Source organism: Carassius carassius, chromosome 25 (assembly GCF_963082965.1).
Source record: "Carassius carassius chromosome 25, fCarCar2.1, whole genome shotgun sequence".
NCBI classification, from domain to species: Eukaryota; Metazoa; Chordata; class Actinopteri; order Cypriniformes; family Cyprinidae; genus Carassius; species Carassius carassius.
The window spans coordinates 7,889,285-7,909,401 of NC_081779.1; the positions used below are offsets into that span (position 1 = coordinate 7,889,285).

The 20,117-nt window shown below is 35.0% G+C and overlaps 2 protein-coding genes across 6 annotated transcripts in view; both read left to right on the top strand.

Moving 5' to 3' along the window:
- Positions 1 to 8,672, top strand: part of LOC132104054 (histone-lysine N-methyltransferase ASH1L-like) — a 41,254-nt gene extending 32,582 nt beyond the window's left edge. For all 3 annotated transcript variants that reach the window (XM_059509242.1, XM_059509244.1, XM_059509243.1), the window contains 8 exons: positions 402 to 671; positions 2,392 to 2,478; positions 3,111 to 3,201; positions 3,298 to 3,436; positions 3,735 to 3,907; positions 4,048 to 4,214; positions 4,870 to 5,371; positions 6,316 to 8,672. In XM_059509242.1, coding sequence (XP_059365225.1) covers positions 402 to 671; positions 2,392 to 2,478; positions 3,111 to 3,201; positions 3,298 to 3,436; positions 3,735 to 3,907; positions 4,048 to 4,214; positions 4,870 to 5,371; positions 6,316 to 6,407 — 1,521 coding nt within the window. In that variant the 3' untranslated portion in view covers positions 6,408 to 8,672. The remainder of the gene's footprint in view (positions 1 to 401; positions 672 to 2,391; positions 2,479 to 3,110; positions 3,202 to 3,297; positions 3,437 to 3,734; positions 3,908 to 4,047; positions 4,215 to 4,869; positions 5,372 to 6,315) is intronic.
- An 873-nt stretch (positions 8,673 to 9,545) lies between these two features.
- LOC132104650 (leucine-rich repeat-containing protein 71-like) lies at positions 9,546 to 19,470 on the top strand. 3 transcript variants are annotated; one of them, XM_059510213.1, is made up of 14 exons: positions 9,546 to 9,761; positions 9,939 to 10,061; positions 10,318 to 10,431; positions 12,182 to 12,257; positions 12,358 to 12,432; positions 12,723 to 12,791; positions 16,699 to 16,858; positions 16,969 to 17,052; positions 17,152 to 17,346; positions 17,486 to 17,561; positions 17,696 to 17,769; positions 17,962 to 18,073; positions 18,976 to 19,064; positions 19,133 to 19,470. In XM_059510213.1, exons 1-14 carry the CDS (start codon positions 9,677 to 9,679, stop codon positions 19,268 to 19,270), a joined length of 1,470 nt encoding a protein of 489 aa, XP_059366196.1. In that variant the 5' UTR covers positions 9,546 to 9,676; the 3' UTR covers positions 19,271 to 19,470. The 3 variants fall into 3 exon arrangements, with proteins under 3 accessions (XP_059366196.1, XP_059366195.1, XP_059366197.1); XM_059510212.1 differs by having other exon boundaries at positions 10,315 to 10,431; positions 19,133 to 19,469; XM_059510214.1 differs by having other exon boundaries at positions 10,315 to 10,431; positions 18,976 to 19,038; positions 19,133 to 19,276.
- Positions 19,471 to 20,117: the final 647 nt, after the last annotated feature.

Genomic DNA, 20,117 nt, shown 5'->3' on the forward strand with positions numbered 1-20,117 from the left:
TAGTTAATGTAATAAATAGAAATAAATAATTGATTTGGAAAAACTTTGCACTTTGTAATTTTGTCCTCATTAAAAGTGTCAAAAAAAGAATGAACATAAAATAGTATATCTTTTTTTATTTAAAAAAAAAGAAATATATATATGTATATGTATATATATATATATATATATATATATGTATATATATATATATATATATATATATATATGCAAAAACAATAAATATGTTGCAACATAACATGGGCAAACCCACATCTACCAAATGCTGCAAACAATAATTACAACAAGTCCGAAGTGACTTTTCTAAATTAGACATGTTGAAAACACTTTAAAGAATCTTCTCTGGCTTATTTTGTATTACTTTCCTTAATCTCCCTTGTACATTTCCTTATTCTCAACAGAAATATTATGGCCGTAAGTCTGCTGTAGGTCGTAATGTGTGTCGACTGAGGAAGGCATACTACGGTGCGCGTCATGAGGCTGCTGTCCAGATTGATGAAATTGTGGGCGAGACGGCCAGTGAGGCCGACAGCTCTGATTTGCTGGAGAGAGACCACGCCCACCATCACCATGATGGAGGAGGCAGCCATGACAAAGACGATGATGTGATTCGCTGCATCTGTGGCATGTACAAGGATGAGGGGCTCATGATCCAGTGTGAGAAGTGCATGGTATGTGCTCATAAACAAGATTACAGATTTGAATCCCTAATTTCCCTGTTGAGGAGAGCTGTCACCAAACTAAAGATTTTCACCTCGTAGACTGTAAAATTGGCAAGGGGTGATCAGATTGCATATCTAGGGACCTGAATATTAAAGAGGCTTAGAAATACAGTCTTTTGTCACAAAAATCAACCATCTAGAGTAGCGGTTCCCAGCCACATTCCTGGAGGCCTCCCAACACGGCAGGTTTTCCAAGTCTCCTTAATTAAACACACCTGATTCAGATCATTAGCTCATTAGTAGAGACTCCAAGACCTGAAATGGTTATGTCAGACAAAGGCAAGATGCAAAATGTGCTCCCCCTCCTGTCTTCCAGATCTCCACCCGGACCTGGTTTGCTCCCCTCCACAACACCTTAGCAACACCCTGGCAACAACCAACAGCCTACACCTACATAGCAACACCCTAAATACCACTCTAAACACCTTAGCAACACCCTGACAACCAAACACATCTACAGCCTACTACCTGCATAGCAACACCCTTAATACCATTCAGAACACCTTAGCAACACCCTGACAACCAAACATATCAACAGCCTACACCTACATAGCAACACCCTAAATACCACTCTAAACACCTTAGCAGCATCCTCAAATTGCATAGCAACACCTTAAATACCATTCAGAACACCTTAGCAACACCCTGACAACCAAACACATCAACAGCCTACTACCTGCATAGCAACACCCTTAATACCATTTAGAACACCTTAGCAACACCCTGACAACCAAACAGATCAACAGCCTACTACCTGCATAGCAACACCCTTAATACCATTCAGAACACCTTAGCAACACCCTGACAACCAAACACAGCAACAGCCTACTACCTACATAGCAATACCCTTAATACCATTCAGAACACCTTAGCAGCACCCTGACAACCAAACACAGCAACAGCCTACTACCTGCATAGCAACACCCTTAATACCATTCAGAACACCTTAGCAACACCCTGACAACCAAACACATCTACAGCCTACTACCTGCATAGCAACACCCTTAATAACATTCAGAACACCTTAGCAACACCCATACAACCAAACACATCTACAGCCTACTACCTGCATAGCAACACCCTTAATACCATTCAGAACACCTTAGCAACACCCTGACAACCAAACACATCTACAGCCTACTACCTGCATAGCAACACCCTTAATACCATTCAGAACACCTTAGCAACACCCTGACAACCAACTACAACAACCTAGCTTTACTGCAGCAAATTTTCCACAGTCCAACAACACCTCCATATCTTTTTAAATCTGTAGTATTTACAGGTATTTTGTGAAGACAGGCAGACAATATTTTTCTATTAAGCAAGATATGCTAATATCAGGGTTCATTTAGTATTATAGTATTAGAATATTTTGACTTGGCCTTTGTTTTTATATTTTCCCTTTGAGTTTACGTTTTAGTGAGTTTGCTGTGTGCTTTTGTCATTTGTCATCAAATGTATTTTTTCTTTCTTTTTTTTTTTTTTTTTTAGTAATTTTACTGTCAACCTGAACTTATTTACATCAGTTTATAAGGCTTGTTGAAGTTTAATATCTAATATTTACAGTTAATTATTCATTATTCTGTCATTACTCTTGTTGTTCGTGTGATATGTTGTTTATTGATTTTAAGTATAGGTAATCTATCTCTCTGTGTCTGTCCATCAGGTGTGGCAGCACTGTGATTGTATGCGTTTGGAAGCGGATGTGGAGCATTATCTCTGTGAGCTGTGTGACCCTCGTCCAGTGGACAGGGTATGTGACCTTTCAGTCTGTGTAACTTTACAATTCTTTCTTCCTCTCTGACTGTGTTTAGCATGGCCATATGGTCTTTTATCACAACATTTTAAAGGTCACCCCAGGAATAAGATCTCCTCTGTCATTCAGGAAGTTTGGAACTCTTGAAAGCTGTTGTGTGTGTGTGTGTGTGTGTGTGTGTGTGTGTGTGTGTGTGTGTGTGTGTGTGTGTGTGTGTGTGTGTGTGTGTGTGTGTGTGTGCTCTTGTTTTTGTGACATATAAGGACACAACTTTGTATAACGACATGGGTATGACACAGGTATTAGAAGGAGAGGGTGACTTATGAGGACATAACCCATGTCCCCATTTTTCAAAACACTTATAAACCATACAGAAGGAGGTTTTTTTTTTTTTTGAGAAAGTAAAAATGCACAACGTTTCCTGTGAGGGCTAGGGTTAGGTGTAGGGTTGGTGTAGGGCCATAGAATATTCAGTTTGTACAGTATAAAAACCATTACACCTATGGGATGTCCCCACTTTTCACAAAAACAAACATTGATGTGTGTGTGTGTGTGTGTGTGTGTGTGTGTTTGTTTGTTTGTTTGTTTGTTTGTTTGTCTTTTATGTATTTCCTATCATGTTTCAACAGGAGGTCCCAATGGTGCCCCAACCCAGCTATGCCCAGTCAGGATCCATCTATTATATATGCCTGCTTCGTGATGACTTACTATTGCATCAGGGTACGTGCATGTGTTTGTTTGTGAAATTAAATCTGCACTACTGTTCTAAGGTTTGACATGTTTAAGTTTATTTATATTTGCATGTGGTTGTTGCAGGTGACTGTGTGTACCTCATGAGAGACAGCAGACGCACAACAGAAGGCCAGCCGGTGCGTCAGTCATACCGTCTCCTGTCTCATATCAACAGAGACAAACTGGACATCTTCCGAATCGAGAAACTCTGGAAAAATGAAAAGTGAGGTTCACCACACTACCAATATTTAAATTGTCTCCTTATTCAATTACTTTTAATTCAGCATTAAGCATTGACATCCTTGTTGACCCTGGAAAACATTCGTAACATCCAAACAGATTTTAGGGTAAAGGTTAGGCTAAGTTCTTGTCCTCCTGTCAATAGCTTCTGGTTGTAGAGGTAGGATTGTTTGAAAGGAATATGTCTGTCTTGACTAAATCATTGTCGTCAATGCTTATTCCTTTAATCAACAGAATCACAGACCTTAGATTTGATCTTGACTCTCTTTTTCTTTCTTTAGAGGTGAGAGGTTTGCCTTTGGTCATCACTACTTCCGTCCCCATGAGACGCACCACTCTCCTTCCCGTCGCTTCTATCATAACGAGTTGTTCCGAGTGCCTCTCTATGAGATCATACCACTGGAGGCGGTGGTTGAAACGTGCTGTGTGTTAGACCTGTATACTTACTGCAAGGGTGAGATGTTCACACGTACAACAGTCTTACATAAACAAATCAACAGTGAGATTCAAGAAATGTACTGAACCAGACGTTACTTGCTGAAAACCCCATGCACTTTGCATGCTAATGCCTGTTACTCTTGCTAATGGATTCAGGTCGTCCAAAAGGGGTAAAGGAACCAGATGTTTACATCTGTGACTACCGGCTGGATAAATCGGCACACCTGTTCTACAAGATCCACCGAAACCGGTACCCAGTGTGCACCAAGCCCTATGCGTTCAACCACTTCCCCAAGAGACTGACGCCGAAAAGGGATTTCTCAGTGAGTAACTGTATAAGCTGTGAATTTCATATATATAATATATATATAATTTTATTTTTATTTTTTATTATTATTTATTGATTTTTATTTTTTTTGTATTGATATTTTACAGGATTACTTGGGACATTATGCTATTAATTTTCATAATTATTATTCCTATTAACTCTATTGTAACTTGTTTTATTTAAAGTACAGTACATTACAGATGTTTTTACTTTTTTTGACCTAGACATTTCTTTCTGAGATTCAGCCAATAATTTATTTTATTCATATTTTTCCAGATTTAAATAGGAAATGATTAATTAATATTTATTGGCATTAATAGTTGTTACTTTGCTTTTTAATAATATTATTTTATGTTTATTTATTTTATTTTTAAGGTTGAAATTTTAATTGGACATTCCTTTTTTGGGAGTCACCCCTAAATTATAGCCCATCATTTTTTATTGTATTCATATTTTGACAGTTTTAGATGGGATGGGAAGGGAAGTGGCTATATCGACTCTCTGTAAATCTTATTAAATTAAGTTTGCTTTTTTTTCCATTGTTGATGCATAGCTACCTAACTCATGACTGTTTAAATATAAACTAGTTGATCAAGCAAGTACGCTAGTTGTATCCACATTCATTTTTAAAATTCTATCTCTGACTACAGCCTCACTATGTGCCGGATAACTACAAGAGGAATGGCGGCCGCTCTGCCTGGAAGAGTGAGCGGCCCAAAGGTGCATCAGCGTGTGATGAAGAGCCCTCTCCCAGCGTGTCATGTGATCATCTGTCTGCCGGCTTCTCGAGAGATGGGGACGAGGACGGAGGGAGAGGAGCAGAGGGAGAGATAGAGAACACGCAGGAGGACTCCAGCGCCCCTGTATCCCAGCTATCCACATCACAGGAAAGGAGGACAGGTGGGGCGGAAGAAGACATGGAGGAAGAAGAGGAGGGTGAAGACAGGGTAGAGAGGAGAGAGACGGACGAGGGCTCCCGAGAGAGGGGAGGAGGAGGAGGAGGAGGAGGGCGAGATGCACTGGACGCCCCATGCTTATCCTCACTCTCCTCTTTACCTCTTCATCCATCAATCCTGGGAAGAAGGGAAGCACAGAGAGAGCGACTGAACAAGATTCTGCTCGACCTGCTGCACCAGGCGCCTAGCAAGAATGGTAAAAAAAAAAAAAAAAAAGTATTTAACCAAAAGGTTTTAGTCACATTACATTCCTTCAAACCTAATTCAATTCTTTAAACTAAAGAATGTAAAAGCCTCTTTATTGGTGCCTTTATTTTGGGCATTCAATAACATAAATTACTGAATGTGCTTTTGAAATGAGAAGATTTCTTTGAAAGGGACTTAAAAGACTCAAAGTTTCTCAAATGATTCAATGAAATATTGAAATTCATTGAATTCATTCATTGAAAATTCACTGAAATATTGAATGCAAACTGTATTAAATTATATCACAGAATTTATATATAAAAAAAAAAAATTCATTCTGATTTATGTAGGGGTAAAAATGTGACGTACATTTCTTTCTGTTACCCATAAATGTTAATGTGGCTAATAATTTGTTGTTTTATTCATAATTTACAGTTTTATTATTCATACTATATATATATATATATATATATATATATGATACTACATTGCATTTATATTCATTATTATATTACTTATATTAAAATTAATTATCAATATTAACAGTTATTATTTTGTGTTTTAAAGTTTAATATAAGTATATTATAGTATACTACAAGATATATTTTTTCTTTATATTGTTGTTTACTGTTTACTGTTTTTTTTTTTTGACCTTTACATTACTTTGTTAGATTGACTCATAAATATTACAATGATCAATCATTTGTTATGCATATTGTATTATTCATTTATTTAATCATATTTTACAGGGGGGGGGCAGTTTAGATGGGAAATATTATTAGTGTAATTATTAATATAATTGTTATAGTTATTACTTAATATTTTAATATTTAACCAGTTTTGTTTTGATTTAAAAAAAAATGTGTATTCATAATCTGCTCTTGTAGCCACACACTACTACAAATAGTAACCTCTAGTTTGATGAAAACCATTGTCTTAATGTCTCCCTTACAGCGATAGATGTGACGTATCTTCTGGAGGAAGGCTCTGGTCGCCGCCTCCGCAGACGGACACTTGGATTGAGCGAATTTATTTGCAGGAAGTAATGTTGACAACACTCTGCTGAGCTCGCCTGCAGAGCAGCAAGAGAATGATGAAAATGGAGAAGCAGAGGTGGACTACAGCTGGCAACAAGGGGGAAAGCTGCGGTGAAAGGCTTCATCCTCATATTTATATCTTGCAGCTTCTTTTTCTAAAGGAGCTACAAGAGAGACCAGCCCAAGCTTCGTGCACTAAGGACCTGCCGTTTGCTGCAAGTCATCAACCTTGATGCATTTAGAAAGTACAAGTGTCAGACATAGGAAAGTTTAAACTGAAGAAAATAGACCACGATTTGAAATTCTGAGTTATTGCAGATGAACTATGACTTCACTGGTCAAATGTGTCCTATGACTAAGAGGTACTATATTTGGCCTTTGGTTCAGGTGCAAATGGAAAAATGGGAGTCCGGCGCCACCTTATGGTCGACAATGGGAATGACTTGACATGAAAATGAGGCAAAAAATAAAAATAAAAGCATCATAGGAGGTGTAGTGTAGCGCACACTCACTGCCCATAGGCTGAGAAAAAGAGAGAAAGTAGAAACCTGAGAAAGAACGTTGGCTAACTGCACTTTTAACAACATAAACAAGGATATCCTTCGCTCCCGGAGATGTTTGGATAAGACACACTAATTCTCACGCAGTATTGATCAATACTGTATGATAAAGCAAAACATAAGTATGTTACCTTCTTTTTCTGTTCGTTTTTTGTTATACTCTAATTTCATTAAGAATGGAGCATGACTGGGGCTATCCATATTTGTGAGCTCGGGACTTCGGGACCGGGCTGGAATGTTTCGCTTCTGTTATTGTGGCCATTGTGATTGGTTAGAATGGCTGCCAGGCCCGCCCCCTTTTTTAAAAAGTATTTAATTCACCAGCTTAAAAATACAACAAAAACTAAATCTAGCAGTGGAGGTGCGCTGGCTTTATATAACGCCTTAGAATGCCGTTATCTTGAGCGGTTTTTTGTTAATGGTAGTGTGTGAGATTCTTCATGGTGTTTGTGTGTGTGTGTGTGTGAGCCCATTCTAATAATATAAATACAAAAGAGAAAACAACTAAGGGCTTGACAGCAGTTAATAAACGGTTAAATTCACAAGAACTTGTTGTATCATGTGATGTCAGATTTTTGGTTTGTGGTTTGCAGGGCGTGTGGGACGGGGTCGGGTCCAGGTTTTAGTGTTGTTGTTTTCTTTTCTTTTATTGTTTTTAATGGCCTTTCAGGTTGCCATGGAGAATGTTAATAAACAAAATCATGATGAGATTTTTTGCCCTTAATGCATCAGCTATGACAGAGAAGTATTTCAAACCCAATAGATGTACCGACAAGAAATAAAAAAACAATGAAAACTGACTTAACTAAAGGAAAATTGTATAGTGCCAAGCTATGTATATAAACAGACGGGAAAATGTGAGAAATGTCTCCAAAAGCAATATCTTGATAATGGATTTTGTGTATTTTATTGTACAGGATTCAGCCCTTTATGTATTATTAGTGTTATTATTATTATAATTATTACGATTCTTCTGATTATTTTGCAATTTGTATTGACAGAACTGTCACATGTAAAATTACAAGATGTGGATGAGAAAGCGGCAGATATTATGATTTAATAATCGCTATAAATTTCCTGTGTAAGCTACAAAGCATCTGAAACATGACTTGAGCTCAGTGCGAGAGGGAGGATCGTCTGATGACCTCGCAGTGACCCCACACCTGGCCCCCCGTCACTGTAATAATTAATGTTAACATTATTATTATTACTTTTTGAGGAGAAAAAGATATAATGATCCTCGTTTTATTGCTGCAAAGTGTTGAACACTAAAAAAACAAACCAACATGAAAATGTAAAATTATATTTTGGCAGAAAACAAGCTGTCATCCCAATATCATGTTCGTAATCTTTTTAATTTGTAAAAAAAAATTTAGAAGGTTTTTTTTTTTTTTCAAACAAGAATTGGACATTGTTTTTTGTGATAGCGGTCATACATATAATGCTTGTATTTCTTGTATTTGTGTGTTTTTGTGTGATTTGCTTAGTTATTTTTAGACAATCACAGAATAAGATGCAAGCATTGTATATGGACAGACTGGCAGGCATTTTGTGATGTTGTGTACAGTTTGTCGAAACTTCTTCCACTCTGGTTCAAAGTTTGTAATTATAAAGGCATGAAAAATGCTGTTGGTTTTTACTTTTTTCTGTTTTATATTCTATTTGTTTTGTTTGTTTGTTTGTTTTTTAATAAAAAGCACTACATTATTGTGAATATACTTGCCTGTTGCTCATACATTTAGCAGATAATCTGTGAAACAGTTCTTTATTAGGTCATAACCGTACAGACAAATCGTATTTTAACTGTATGGACAGTCATCTTCAAATAAAGTGAATTATAACTATTGCGTAGCACATTGACATTGTGTACTATCATTTGAACTACCAAATACATTTAATAAAAGCACTTAGTAAATAAATAGTTTAAAGCCCCACACACATAACTTATGTTTTCACATATATTTACTATGATGCAGTTCCTAATTTTTGAAACATCTGTCAATTGTTTTGAAGAAGGCAACATATTTACTTTGAAATTAATCTCAAGATGTTATAGTAAATGTTAAGTGCCTTTTCATGTCTCCTAATTACCAAAACTTTTGACTCATTCTTCATAAAGCTTATAGTATTTTATTACAATTAAAACATTACGGTGTCCTCCTGACAGAAGAAATATATTAATTAAAAAATGAATCTTTTTTTTTTTTTTTTGGTCAGCACCTATGAAAACATTTATTAAATATTACTCTAATTCATCTTAAAGCAGCCAAGTCAAACTACACCTCTAGAAAAATAGTTCCTGCATTTAATATATGAATGATATGCTAAATGTATTTATTTTATTTTATTGTCTGTGTGACGGGTAACAATTTAAAAGATGGAGCTGAAAATCCTTTTAAACCACCCTGCTGTCTCAGTAATTTATTACTGTATGAATTCTAGTAAGTTCGTCCATTTTTTATATTAGTTATCTGACATTATTTTTGTTGTATCTAATACTGGTGACAGTTTTTGAGTGACAGGCAGATGGTCATTTTTCTGTTTGGCGCCATCCCCTAGGTGACGACAGCGCGAGCTGTTGGCATAGCAACGGAACACAACCTGTGCTGACAACAAGCTGAAAAAGTTACTTCACTATATATTTATAATAATATATAAATCATTTAAATTAATATATGTTTAGGCTTAACCAACTGTTAGGAATTTTCCGCGTAAAAGATGAAAAAACGAGTTGAAAAATACTTAAAGGAGAAAGCGGACAAGGTGGATTCTGTGACTGACGAAGAACCACCTAAAACCGCAGGTATGTGACGGTAAAGACAGACGGACTATATTTTGGCTTCATGTAATCTTTAAATATCCAAAATATATGTCATGTCCAAAGATGGGCTGTTTGTTGGAATTAAAATGCTGTGTGATAGTCCCTGACGCACATAAAGTCAAATAAAATGTCAGTGTGTATTTGTATCGCTCACATTAGATGATTACCAGTGTTCAGGAAATCTGGAGCAGGACTTCACCAAACTGTGTAAACTCATGGCTGTGAAAGACATCCCTTCTGTGAAGATAAAGCAGTCAACATCTACAAATAGAGGAGTTATGGGTGAATACTGTTGTACAAAAGACGTACATTATAATGTCTACTACTAAAGGATGATATTTTTATATTGCCTAATGGTTTATGCTTAATACTATTTAATCGTCTCTTTTATTACATTTAAATAAAAAATAAATTTATGCATTTAGCAGACGCTTTTATCTAAAGCAACTTTTCATTCATTCAGGCTAACAATTTTCTCCTAATATGTTATAAACTCTTCATTTTTTCCTAATAAAAACCCTAACCTGGACTGAAGAAGACAATCAATTTCAGACATCCTTAAGTCAATTGACAACATGGTCCTCTAAGCCTTGTCTTCGGATAGAGCTGGAGAACGAAGACCACAGCTGTGTAAAGGAAGTCAAAATATCTGGTAAGATTGTTTTCTTTGTAAATAATAAGGTGTGGCTGTTCACAAACAAACAAAAAAAACATGCCAGACACTCAATACAATACAATACACATTTTACATATTTAATAATACAAACATTACACTGATTAGTCGTAATAAAATTAAATTAGGACTGCCTATGCATAGGGCCCGGGATCTTGTGCAGCGCCCCTGAGTATTCTAATAATTCATTTAACCAATTGTTAATATTTAATGACTACTTAGTTTTCCAAAGTTGGAAAATAGTTTTTTTTTTAGCTATAATTAAAGCAATGTAGACTCATTTCACATAATGTGGAGCAACATCAGTCTCCGAAAATAATCCTAACAAACAAAATGAAGGAGACATTGGTAATTCAATCCCAAGTACAATATGTAATTTCTCTATAACCCCTACCCAAAACTTCTGCACAGGATTACAATACCATAAAGAGTGGAGGTAAGTATCTATAGTACCGAAATTACATTGGACACAGATGGGTGAATTAATAAAACCCATTTTATGTTTTCTGTATTGTGTAAAATGTGTACAAAATCTAATATTGAATAAATTGTAAATTATAATTATTAATAAAAGAGAACATGTTTTTACAATTTTGTGTCCACACATTAAAAACCTGGGAATGAGATATATCAGAGTCCAATTTTTCAGGTATCAACGTATCTGTACGAAGTAATAATTTATGTAATTTAGATAACATTCTTTTTTAAGGTGGAACTATTCTGATCTGAGTAACGAATGCAGAAGTTTGAAGCATATTGAAATTAATATTTATTTAATTCCCGATAACCTAATTTAAATTTAAATAATGAACAAATTCCTTTAAAAATAGCATAATTAGATGTTAATTTTTGAAAGAGATAAACTGGCATTTATCAGAAAATAAATGATTAAAATGAGTTATGCCACATTGACTCCATTTGGAGAAATAAAGAGTTATTTTGTTAAAATAGATATCAGGATTATAACAAATGTGAGAATTCATACATGGATCCATTGAAGATGGTTATATTTTTAATTTTCCACCAAGACTTGAGAAGATATTGGTTTATTTTTAAAACAATTCCCCCCCCCCCCATGTTCCAATAAAAGGTATATCACTTAACATAATTTAATTACAATCAAATTGTTCCAAATCCATCCAAGCATCATTATCTGAATTAATGTGTATCCACTTAGTTGTAACTTGGGGCTATTGCTATTGGGGAAGTCATGGCCTAATGGTTAGAGAGTTTGACCCCTAACCCTAAGGTTGTCGGTTCAAGTCTCGGGCCAGCAATACCAGGACTGAGGAACCCTTGAGCAAGGCTATGTTAAATACAGAGCATGAATTCTGAGTATGGGCCAACATACTTGGCTGTATGTCATGTCACTTTCACTATATAATAAATTAAAATGTTTGGAACATCTGTCCCCCTTAATTCAGACAATTATGCTTGGATGGATTTTTTTTTTTTTTTTGCAATAAAAACCAGATTTAATTGCTTTCAGTGATTGGAACCATTTAGAAGAAGGCTAAAATGGAATCAATGAAAATAAATAATTAATCTGAGTGAGGATTTTCATTTTGACATTTGCTATACACCCTATTAAAGAAAGAGTCAAAGTATTCCAGCATTTAAATCATTAGTAATTTATTTTTTTACTTTTTACTAGATTTATTCTCTAATTGAAGTTGTTCAATTTGATCATATGCAAAATTTAAGCTGAATTGTTGTTATTTGTTGATAGGATGGAAGATGGATGAGGTGGTGCTTCAGGTGTTGAGCAGGATATTGCCGTCCCTCAGTAACTTACAGTGCTTACAGTAAGACTGAGTGTTTGTGTTGTATGAATGCTTATGGGTGTTCAAGTTACAAATAAACAGTATGATATGTAAATTTTTCATTAATGGTGATTCATTGCAGCATGTGGCGTGTAGGCCTGATGGATTACACTTTCACCTCCATGAGAAACACAGTGTCTTTGTGCTCAAATCTTAGGTAAGAACAGTCAAAGGCTAGAGTGACTTTTCACTATTTCTTGCCAGTGTTATTAAGACCGACATTCAATGTGTTATAAACTTTTATTTTATTAATTTCAGATTAATTAAATCTCAGAATGTTATTTAAGGCTTAAATTATCATCTTTCATGAAATCATAAACACTAGTGGGCTATAGGTCTGCTAGTTTATGCTTTACACCAGAGACAAGATATCTATTTGAAAAATAAATTATGGTAATTGATACTGGAAAATCTGATAACAACATCTACCAAATTATATCTTGCTAGGAAAGTGGTTTTGGAGGGCAATCCACTCCCTAAGCAGAGTTACCACTTACTCATAGCGGAAGACAGCATGTGAGTTATTTTCATTTTTAAACATACTTACACCGTCGTGGAGCACACAATGGTCTTCTCAATGTAGTAAATGAAGTTCAAGAAGCAAAGTTCCAGATGTCAAAATAAGACTTTATTGGACAAAGCAACAAAGCCGAGATGATGGTCACCGCATCTAGGTCTTTGTCTGACCTGACATTCATGCTTATACCTTGTTCTTATCAGTCTTTGAAACCAAAGATTGGTAGCTTGGTCTCTGATTGGTCTTACTCCGCTAGTTTTACTCCATTCGTTCTTACTTGTCCTGGTATACTTTCTAACTGTGGACTCCTGCTAGTTTGAACCATTCTCCTAATACTTTTTATCAAGGTCAAGGTATCTTTATTAGTCCCCTAAGGTAAATTTGTTCTGCAGACAAGAGATTCAGCTATCCATCCTTAAAGGGGTCACATTATGCTTTTTCACTTATTTAACTTTAGTTAGTATGTAATGTTGCTGTTTGAGCATATAAAAGAACTGCAAAGTTACAAAGCTCAAAGTCCACTTCAAAAGGAGATATTTTATTTTTTATCAGAAATCACTTTTCAAAAAACTACAACGAACGACCCATTTGGACTAAAATTTCCCGACCAGGTGTCCGAGTGCTGTCAATCACAGCACACACTGGCCCAGCTAACCAATCACAGCACATTTCGTATTTCAGAAGGCGGACCTTCATTTGATACATAAACTATTTGAGCTGTTCATCCCAGACTGGGAGAGAGGTGTTGTAATAATGTAAAATATGTGAAAAATTATGTGTTTTTCGAACACACCCAAAACAAAATCAAGACTTTGTAAAAGAGCATAATAGGACCCCTTTAAGACAATCCATAAGACATTCAATACTATACAGTAAATATTAAAACATAAAAAAGTCATGACAATGTGCTACTACACTATCTGTTGATGCTGTTCCTCGTTGCCAGGAGATCTTTTAGGCAAATGTCATTGACCTCCAACACTGTCTACTCCAACAACACTTGATTGCTTAAAAGGGAAATGTATATAAATAATTGCAAGTAATTATAATTAATTACCATTATTTATATTAGCTGCCTATAGTAACTGTTGTAGAATTAATATTACCACCAGCTATGCACTTATGCACTTGAGCATGTAACAAGATCAGGAATCATTAAAGGGACATTGATTTACAAGCAGTGACAGAATCAGAAACTCGTGTAATTTGTGCACAAAAGTTTTATTGACTAAACACTAATATACAACTAGTCTAAACAAACAAACAAACATACAATCACTCATACGAAGGGCAAATGAGACTGAATGAATGAAACCAGAAAAAGCAGCAATGGAAAATGAGTTTAAACTAAACCTCTGTTTTGTTTAGTTAAATGTATGATACTTGCATTGCTTTGGCCGTTGAATGAGCATCAAGATGTAGTCTCAGATGAAAGTCTTGATGGTTTGAAGGTTTGTTGGAGTTGGAATTGCAATCACATTCTTCCATGGTGAAGAGTGACAAACTCCAAAGATGTTATTCTGACTCGGTCGTGTTCGGGAAAGTTCTCCCAGATGGAAAGTGAAGTCATGGCTGTAATCAAGGCCTGACAGTTGCCAGGTATGCCGGCCCTGGGACTTAGTAACCAGAAGATGAAGCAGAATACAGGAAGGTGATGAGAGAAGAGCCCAGTGGGTCTCTGATGTAAGGCCTTTTAACTTCTGTGGAGGTCACACCACTGGTGGGGCCACTGAGTCAATGGTGACCTAAACTTTTGGAGGGAAAGTTTATGACTCTTTGTCTTTGAGTATGGTATTTTGCATATGAACTGGATTGGGTGTTGATGCAAAGCTTCTGCTTTGTTGCAGAGGTATCAACATATAATATACCCTCTCATTTAGATCATCTAAACATGAATTCGTAGATACCAAACGTGCTATAGGTGAGGTTATATTAACCAAGGATTCTATCATAAGGATGCATAAAACAGTATACAATGCAAAAGAACAGTAATAATATACACAATGACCTAGGGGTTATGCATGATTGGATGTTCATAGAAAGGTTTTTCTATTAATTAATAGGGAAGAGTCCATTTCTGTGGGCATTATGTGTTTTTCCTGTGGGGAAATGGAGTGAGAGTAGGTCTGAGCACATTCCTTTGAGTAATAAAAGTAGTGTTTTCAGATGATTTTTCATTGCTTGCGATGGTAACCAGAGACTTGTTCTGCCTTTTTGGGGAGTTAGTTGCTTTTCGGGATTGTCCACAGAACTCTAACACATAGTTTGCATTTTAGGTGAGGGGGTTTGCCGGATTATTCATTAATGAAGAATTGTGTGTCTGATTGGTCCAAACGCTACACTTACAACATATTCTACCATTGAAAACTTTGGGGTAAATTTTTTGGGATATTTTATTAATTATTTTATTCAACAAGGACGCATCATTGATTAAAAGTGAGAGTAAAAACAATGTTACAAAAGTAACATTTCATTACCGTTTTCTCAAAAATATTAAACAGCAAAAAACATTAACTTTGATAATAATATCATGTTTCTTGAGTAGCAAATCATCATATTAGAATGATTTCTGAAGGATTGTGTGACACTGAAGACTGGGGTAATGGCTGCTGAAAATTAAGCATTGTCATAACAGGAATAAATTACAATCAATTTAAAATATATTAAAATAAAGAGTGTTATTTTAAATTGTAGTAAAAATAATTGAATTAATTTATTATTTTTTTATTTTTTTATTTACAAATAATGACTTACCTTAAATTAAGGTTCTGTCAAATTTTTTCATTTCTGGGTACAAATTTGTCTTTGAAATAGGGCTGCATGATTATGAAAAAAATCATAATTGTTGATTATTCCTTAAAATTGTAATTGCGATGATTAATTACCATTATCACAATTTACATTGAATGATGTTTATACCATTGTTTGAAGCAACTGCATGCCATATTTTTATATGAAAATAAACAAAAAAACTTTTATAGCTTTTCTATAGTATTAAGCCTTAAATGTCAACTATACATTGGATTTCTTTCTTCTTTAAATTATAAAAAGTACAAATATTAATGGAATTATAATGTTATACTAAAACTAAAATGTAAATAATGGGAAAAACCCTTAAGATAACATGTAAAAAGAAAAAAAATCAGCTTAAGCACGCAGAATAACATAAGAGGACTTTGAACGATTAATTGCCACTTTGAACAATTACATAATTGCGGCAACCATAATTGTAATCACGATTAGAAATTCGATTAATTGTGCAGCCCTACTTTGAAATATGGTTAGTGCAGTTAGTGCAGAAAAAAAGTCTTCTCATACCTGCAGGAATAATATTCCGAGGCAGAGTTTCAGAAGTCAAAATTAGACTTTAGTGGACAAGAAAACAAAGCCAAGATGCCAGTTGGCCATCTGAACTGGTCTCGTTCCAAGCTTCCATTCTTATACAGTTTCTTTATAAGTCACATTAAGCATATAGGTCACCTTTTTATGTATGTTATTATTATGTTTTTTTTTGCTCCATTGATTCATTGATTGGGTGATTTTACCCACTGGCCTGTTTTTAATTTTTTATTTAACCCTCTCCAGGAGCCCAGAGGTCCCAGAGGCATATATATATATATATATATATATATATATATATATATATATATATATATATATATATATACTGTATATATATAAAACATATGAGTTGTTAGAGTGTTAATAATCTGGGCAGTGTACACATTATTCATTCTGGAAGCCTTCATACACAATTTCAGTTACGTAGGCCATGAGCCCTTTAAAGTGCATCTGACTCTCATATCAAAACAATGTTAGAATGTGTGTTATAATGTTTCTCTCTCATAATGACAAAATGCTTTATTTGTAGTTTTTCAAGCTTATTTCAAAAAATGTCCATGCCAGGTTGACGGACTTATCACTACGTAATAATCATATAGGAGAGGAAGGAGCTTGTCTGATTGGCTCGGCTCTGTCCACTGTACACTCTGCCAACAAAAACCTCCTGTCCCTCAACCTAGCCTTTAATAGTATTGGTGATGCAGGTGCAATTCACATTTCTCAGGTGTGTAAAATTTAACTCTGTCCATCTGAAGGCATTCAGACAGTTTCTGATGATATCAAGACCGAGTTTTAAAACCGAGTTTTTAATATCACCCATCACTCTTTTTAAAGGGTCTACGTCTCAACCGTTCCTTGCTGTGTCTGTCATTATCCTACAATCAAATAGGGGATAATGGAGCAGCTCATTTGGCTGAGGTATACATATAAATTCCTATTAACAACTACATTTTATCTGCCTTACTCTGCCTAACTTGGCACATTAAAAATGTATCTTTTTCTAATATCCTTACTTAGGTGCTTGGCCCCTTTGCTCTAACACATGGGGAGATAGTTGAGAGGAGGAAGCTGTTACTTAAAGGTGAAGAATCAACAATGATCCAGCCATCTCTGGTTAGTCTTGCAGACTCACATGAGCGACCTCTTTCCGTCCGCAGCAGCTCTTCATTGGATCGCCTCAACAAGAGTACAAAGAACCCCACCAAAAAGAAGGTAGAGCAGTGCTGTTCCCTATATATTGTATATATATTTTATGACATGAATAGAGTTCGTCCTTGTTTTAGAGGTACAATACAATGGTTTACAGTTGTTTAATAATGTTTGTAGCGAGATTTTACTTTATTGTGTGTAGGACAATGCTAAGAAAGAGGAGAAACCAGCAGCAGGTCAGGCAACAAAAAAAGAGGAGCCAAAGGTGGCCAAGAAAGGTAATTGAACTCCTTTGACACCTGTTTGTTTGCAGACTTTATATTTTACTTAATATATTTTACATATTTGTATATGGTATATTTTATATAGTTAATATGTAGAGAAAATATTTTCTGTCTTGCTTTTCATTCAGATAATAAATTTCCCCGTGTTCAAGCTGGAAAATTAGCAGGCAAAGACAACATTCTGCTAGTATCTGAACAAGAGGTAAGAATAAGACAAAGACAGACAGGAAGGAAAATGCTCAATTTTATATATATATATATATATATATATATATATATATATATATATATATATATATAATTTGTCTTTTTGTTTATAAGAATTTCATGAATTTATGAAACCCCTGCTATAATTAGATATTTCCCATTAAATACTGACTCATTTGTTTGTCAGAGAGTGGACGTGGTTGAGACAGTGATTCCTCTATTGGATCCTGGAATCGTATACACTGGAGGGAACGTCATTCATCCGGGAAACACATGCCTTACTTCTCTGAATCTCTCAGGTGATTTCCTTTCCGAATTGATTTCATTTCAGAACTAGTATGAAATTGTAGGGGAACTACAGTTAAACCCCGTAGTGAGAGACCAATATGCTGAATAAGTTCAGTCAGTTGACAGAGAGTTTAGTGAAGACAGAGTTCTCCACAGGCCGTAGAAAATTTGTAAGAGGAGCCAGCCTCAATCTAACTCAGAATATTGACCCACTAGTACATGTGCATCTCAATAAATTAGAATGTTTTGGAAAAAAACTTCATTTATTTCAGTATTCACATTTGAATATGAATGTGAGCCAAAATCATCACAATTAAAAGAACCAAAGACTTGAACTTCAGTCTGTGTGAATTTAATTTATTTAATACGAGTTTCACATTTTGAGTTGAATTACTGAAATAAATTAACTTTTTTATGGCATTCTAATTTATTGAGATGCACCTGTGTTTATAGTCATACAGATGATCAGTTGACGCCATTTACACAGTTTCTGATAGGTTAACATACTTAAGAGTTAGTGGATACATGCGGTGCATTGGTCTTTAAATGTCTCATACATCTATCATGGGACCACATAATAAAATAAGAAAAAAGTTCAAAATCATAACTATTTTTCTATAAAATATAACATTTATATAATGATTCAGAGGAATTATTACAAAACAAATACATATTCTCTGGAAGCCAGACTAAATGAGTAAACACTGTTACTGCATTCCTGACATGGGTTGTCTCTCAGATATCATATAAAGACATTGCTTGTAACATAAATACCAGAATAGATACACTAGTTTTAAGAAAACTATAATTATGTATTCATGATATTATAGAAGAGGAGGGGACTGGAAATCAACTCAACTTCAAAACATACTTGTACATTATAGCTGTAAGGTTTTCTTTTCGGATAATGCAGGAAATAAATTGTCTGAGCAGTCACTCAGGGTGTTCCTGTCATCTCTGGAAGGCCAGGGTGAAGGTGGTCTTCTGCGTCTTTCTCTCAATGTGAGCATCATAATTATTTTTCTAATCCTTTTTAAAGAGCTGGTTTTGATTTCAACTATGTTTTTCAGAGGAATCAGTTTCCTTCAGATTGTGACACCTTCCTTAAGATACAGGAAATTATGTCCTTCAGGGACCCTCTTAAGAAAAACCTCTCTGGTCAGGTGGATGATGAACATGGTGAACCCAAGACCACCAATGAAGCCTAACAGAATGACTAGGGTTTAATATTTGCAATTTATATGAAAGATTAATATATGCATTTACTGCCTCAGCTCAACCAATATTTCATGCTTTCATAGGTCTGTAACTTTTTTATCTTTTCAGTATTGTTATTTTTTTTATTCACTGGCATTATATGTGGAGCAAACAAAGTTAGTGACAATGGGTTACATATTAGTTTTGATTTGTTTAACATGTTGGTCACTACAGTAAGTGTTATTTCACTGTTTTGATCATTGTTTTAGTAAACTTTTCCCTTGAAATATTATTTAGTTGGTCTGGGCTTTTAGGGGGCAAATGATTGCTGAAAACCCCTGTATTGTTTTATATCTAGGTGTGTTTTTTAATATATGTTTTATATTTCTCTATATTTCTGCATTAAGCTAAAAATGCTAAAAACCAATTGGTAATATGCTTTTCTTTTCTTTTCTTTTTTTGAGAATTATATTAGTTAATATCTTTATATATAAAATTATAATTGTACCATAAGCTACATGCTTATTAAAATAAACCTTCACATAATAAGTGTGTTACTCAATTTTTTTTTACATTTTTTTAATCTGCAGAGTTCCATCGTTTTTCCATCAAAGACTAAACACAAACTGACTGAACAACTGTGTTTGGTCCATCCATGCCGGCGCTGAGAAAAGTAACAGATGGCAAGTGCTATGGCTCTTCCATAAGCGAGTTTGACGATGAATTACAGCTGAAAAAAAAAAATACAAATAGAATCTTTAATGGCCATTTGATAGAATGCACACGTGGAGAAACGCGTTAAACTACAATAATTATCATTAAGTGTTTTGTGGGCGTGACTAATCCTCCGGCGTCAAC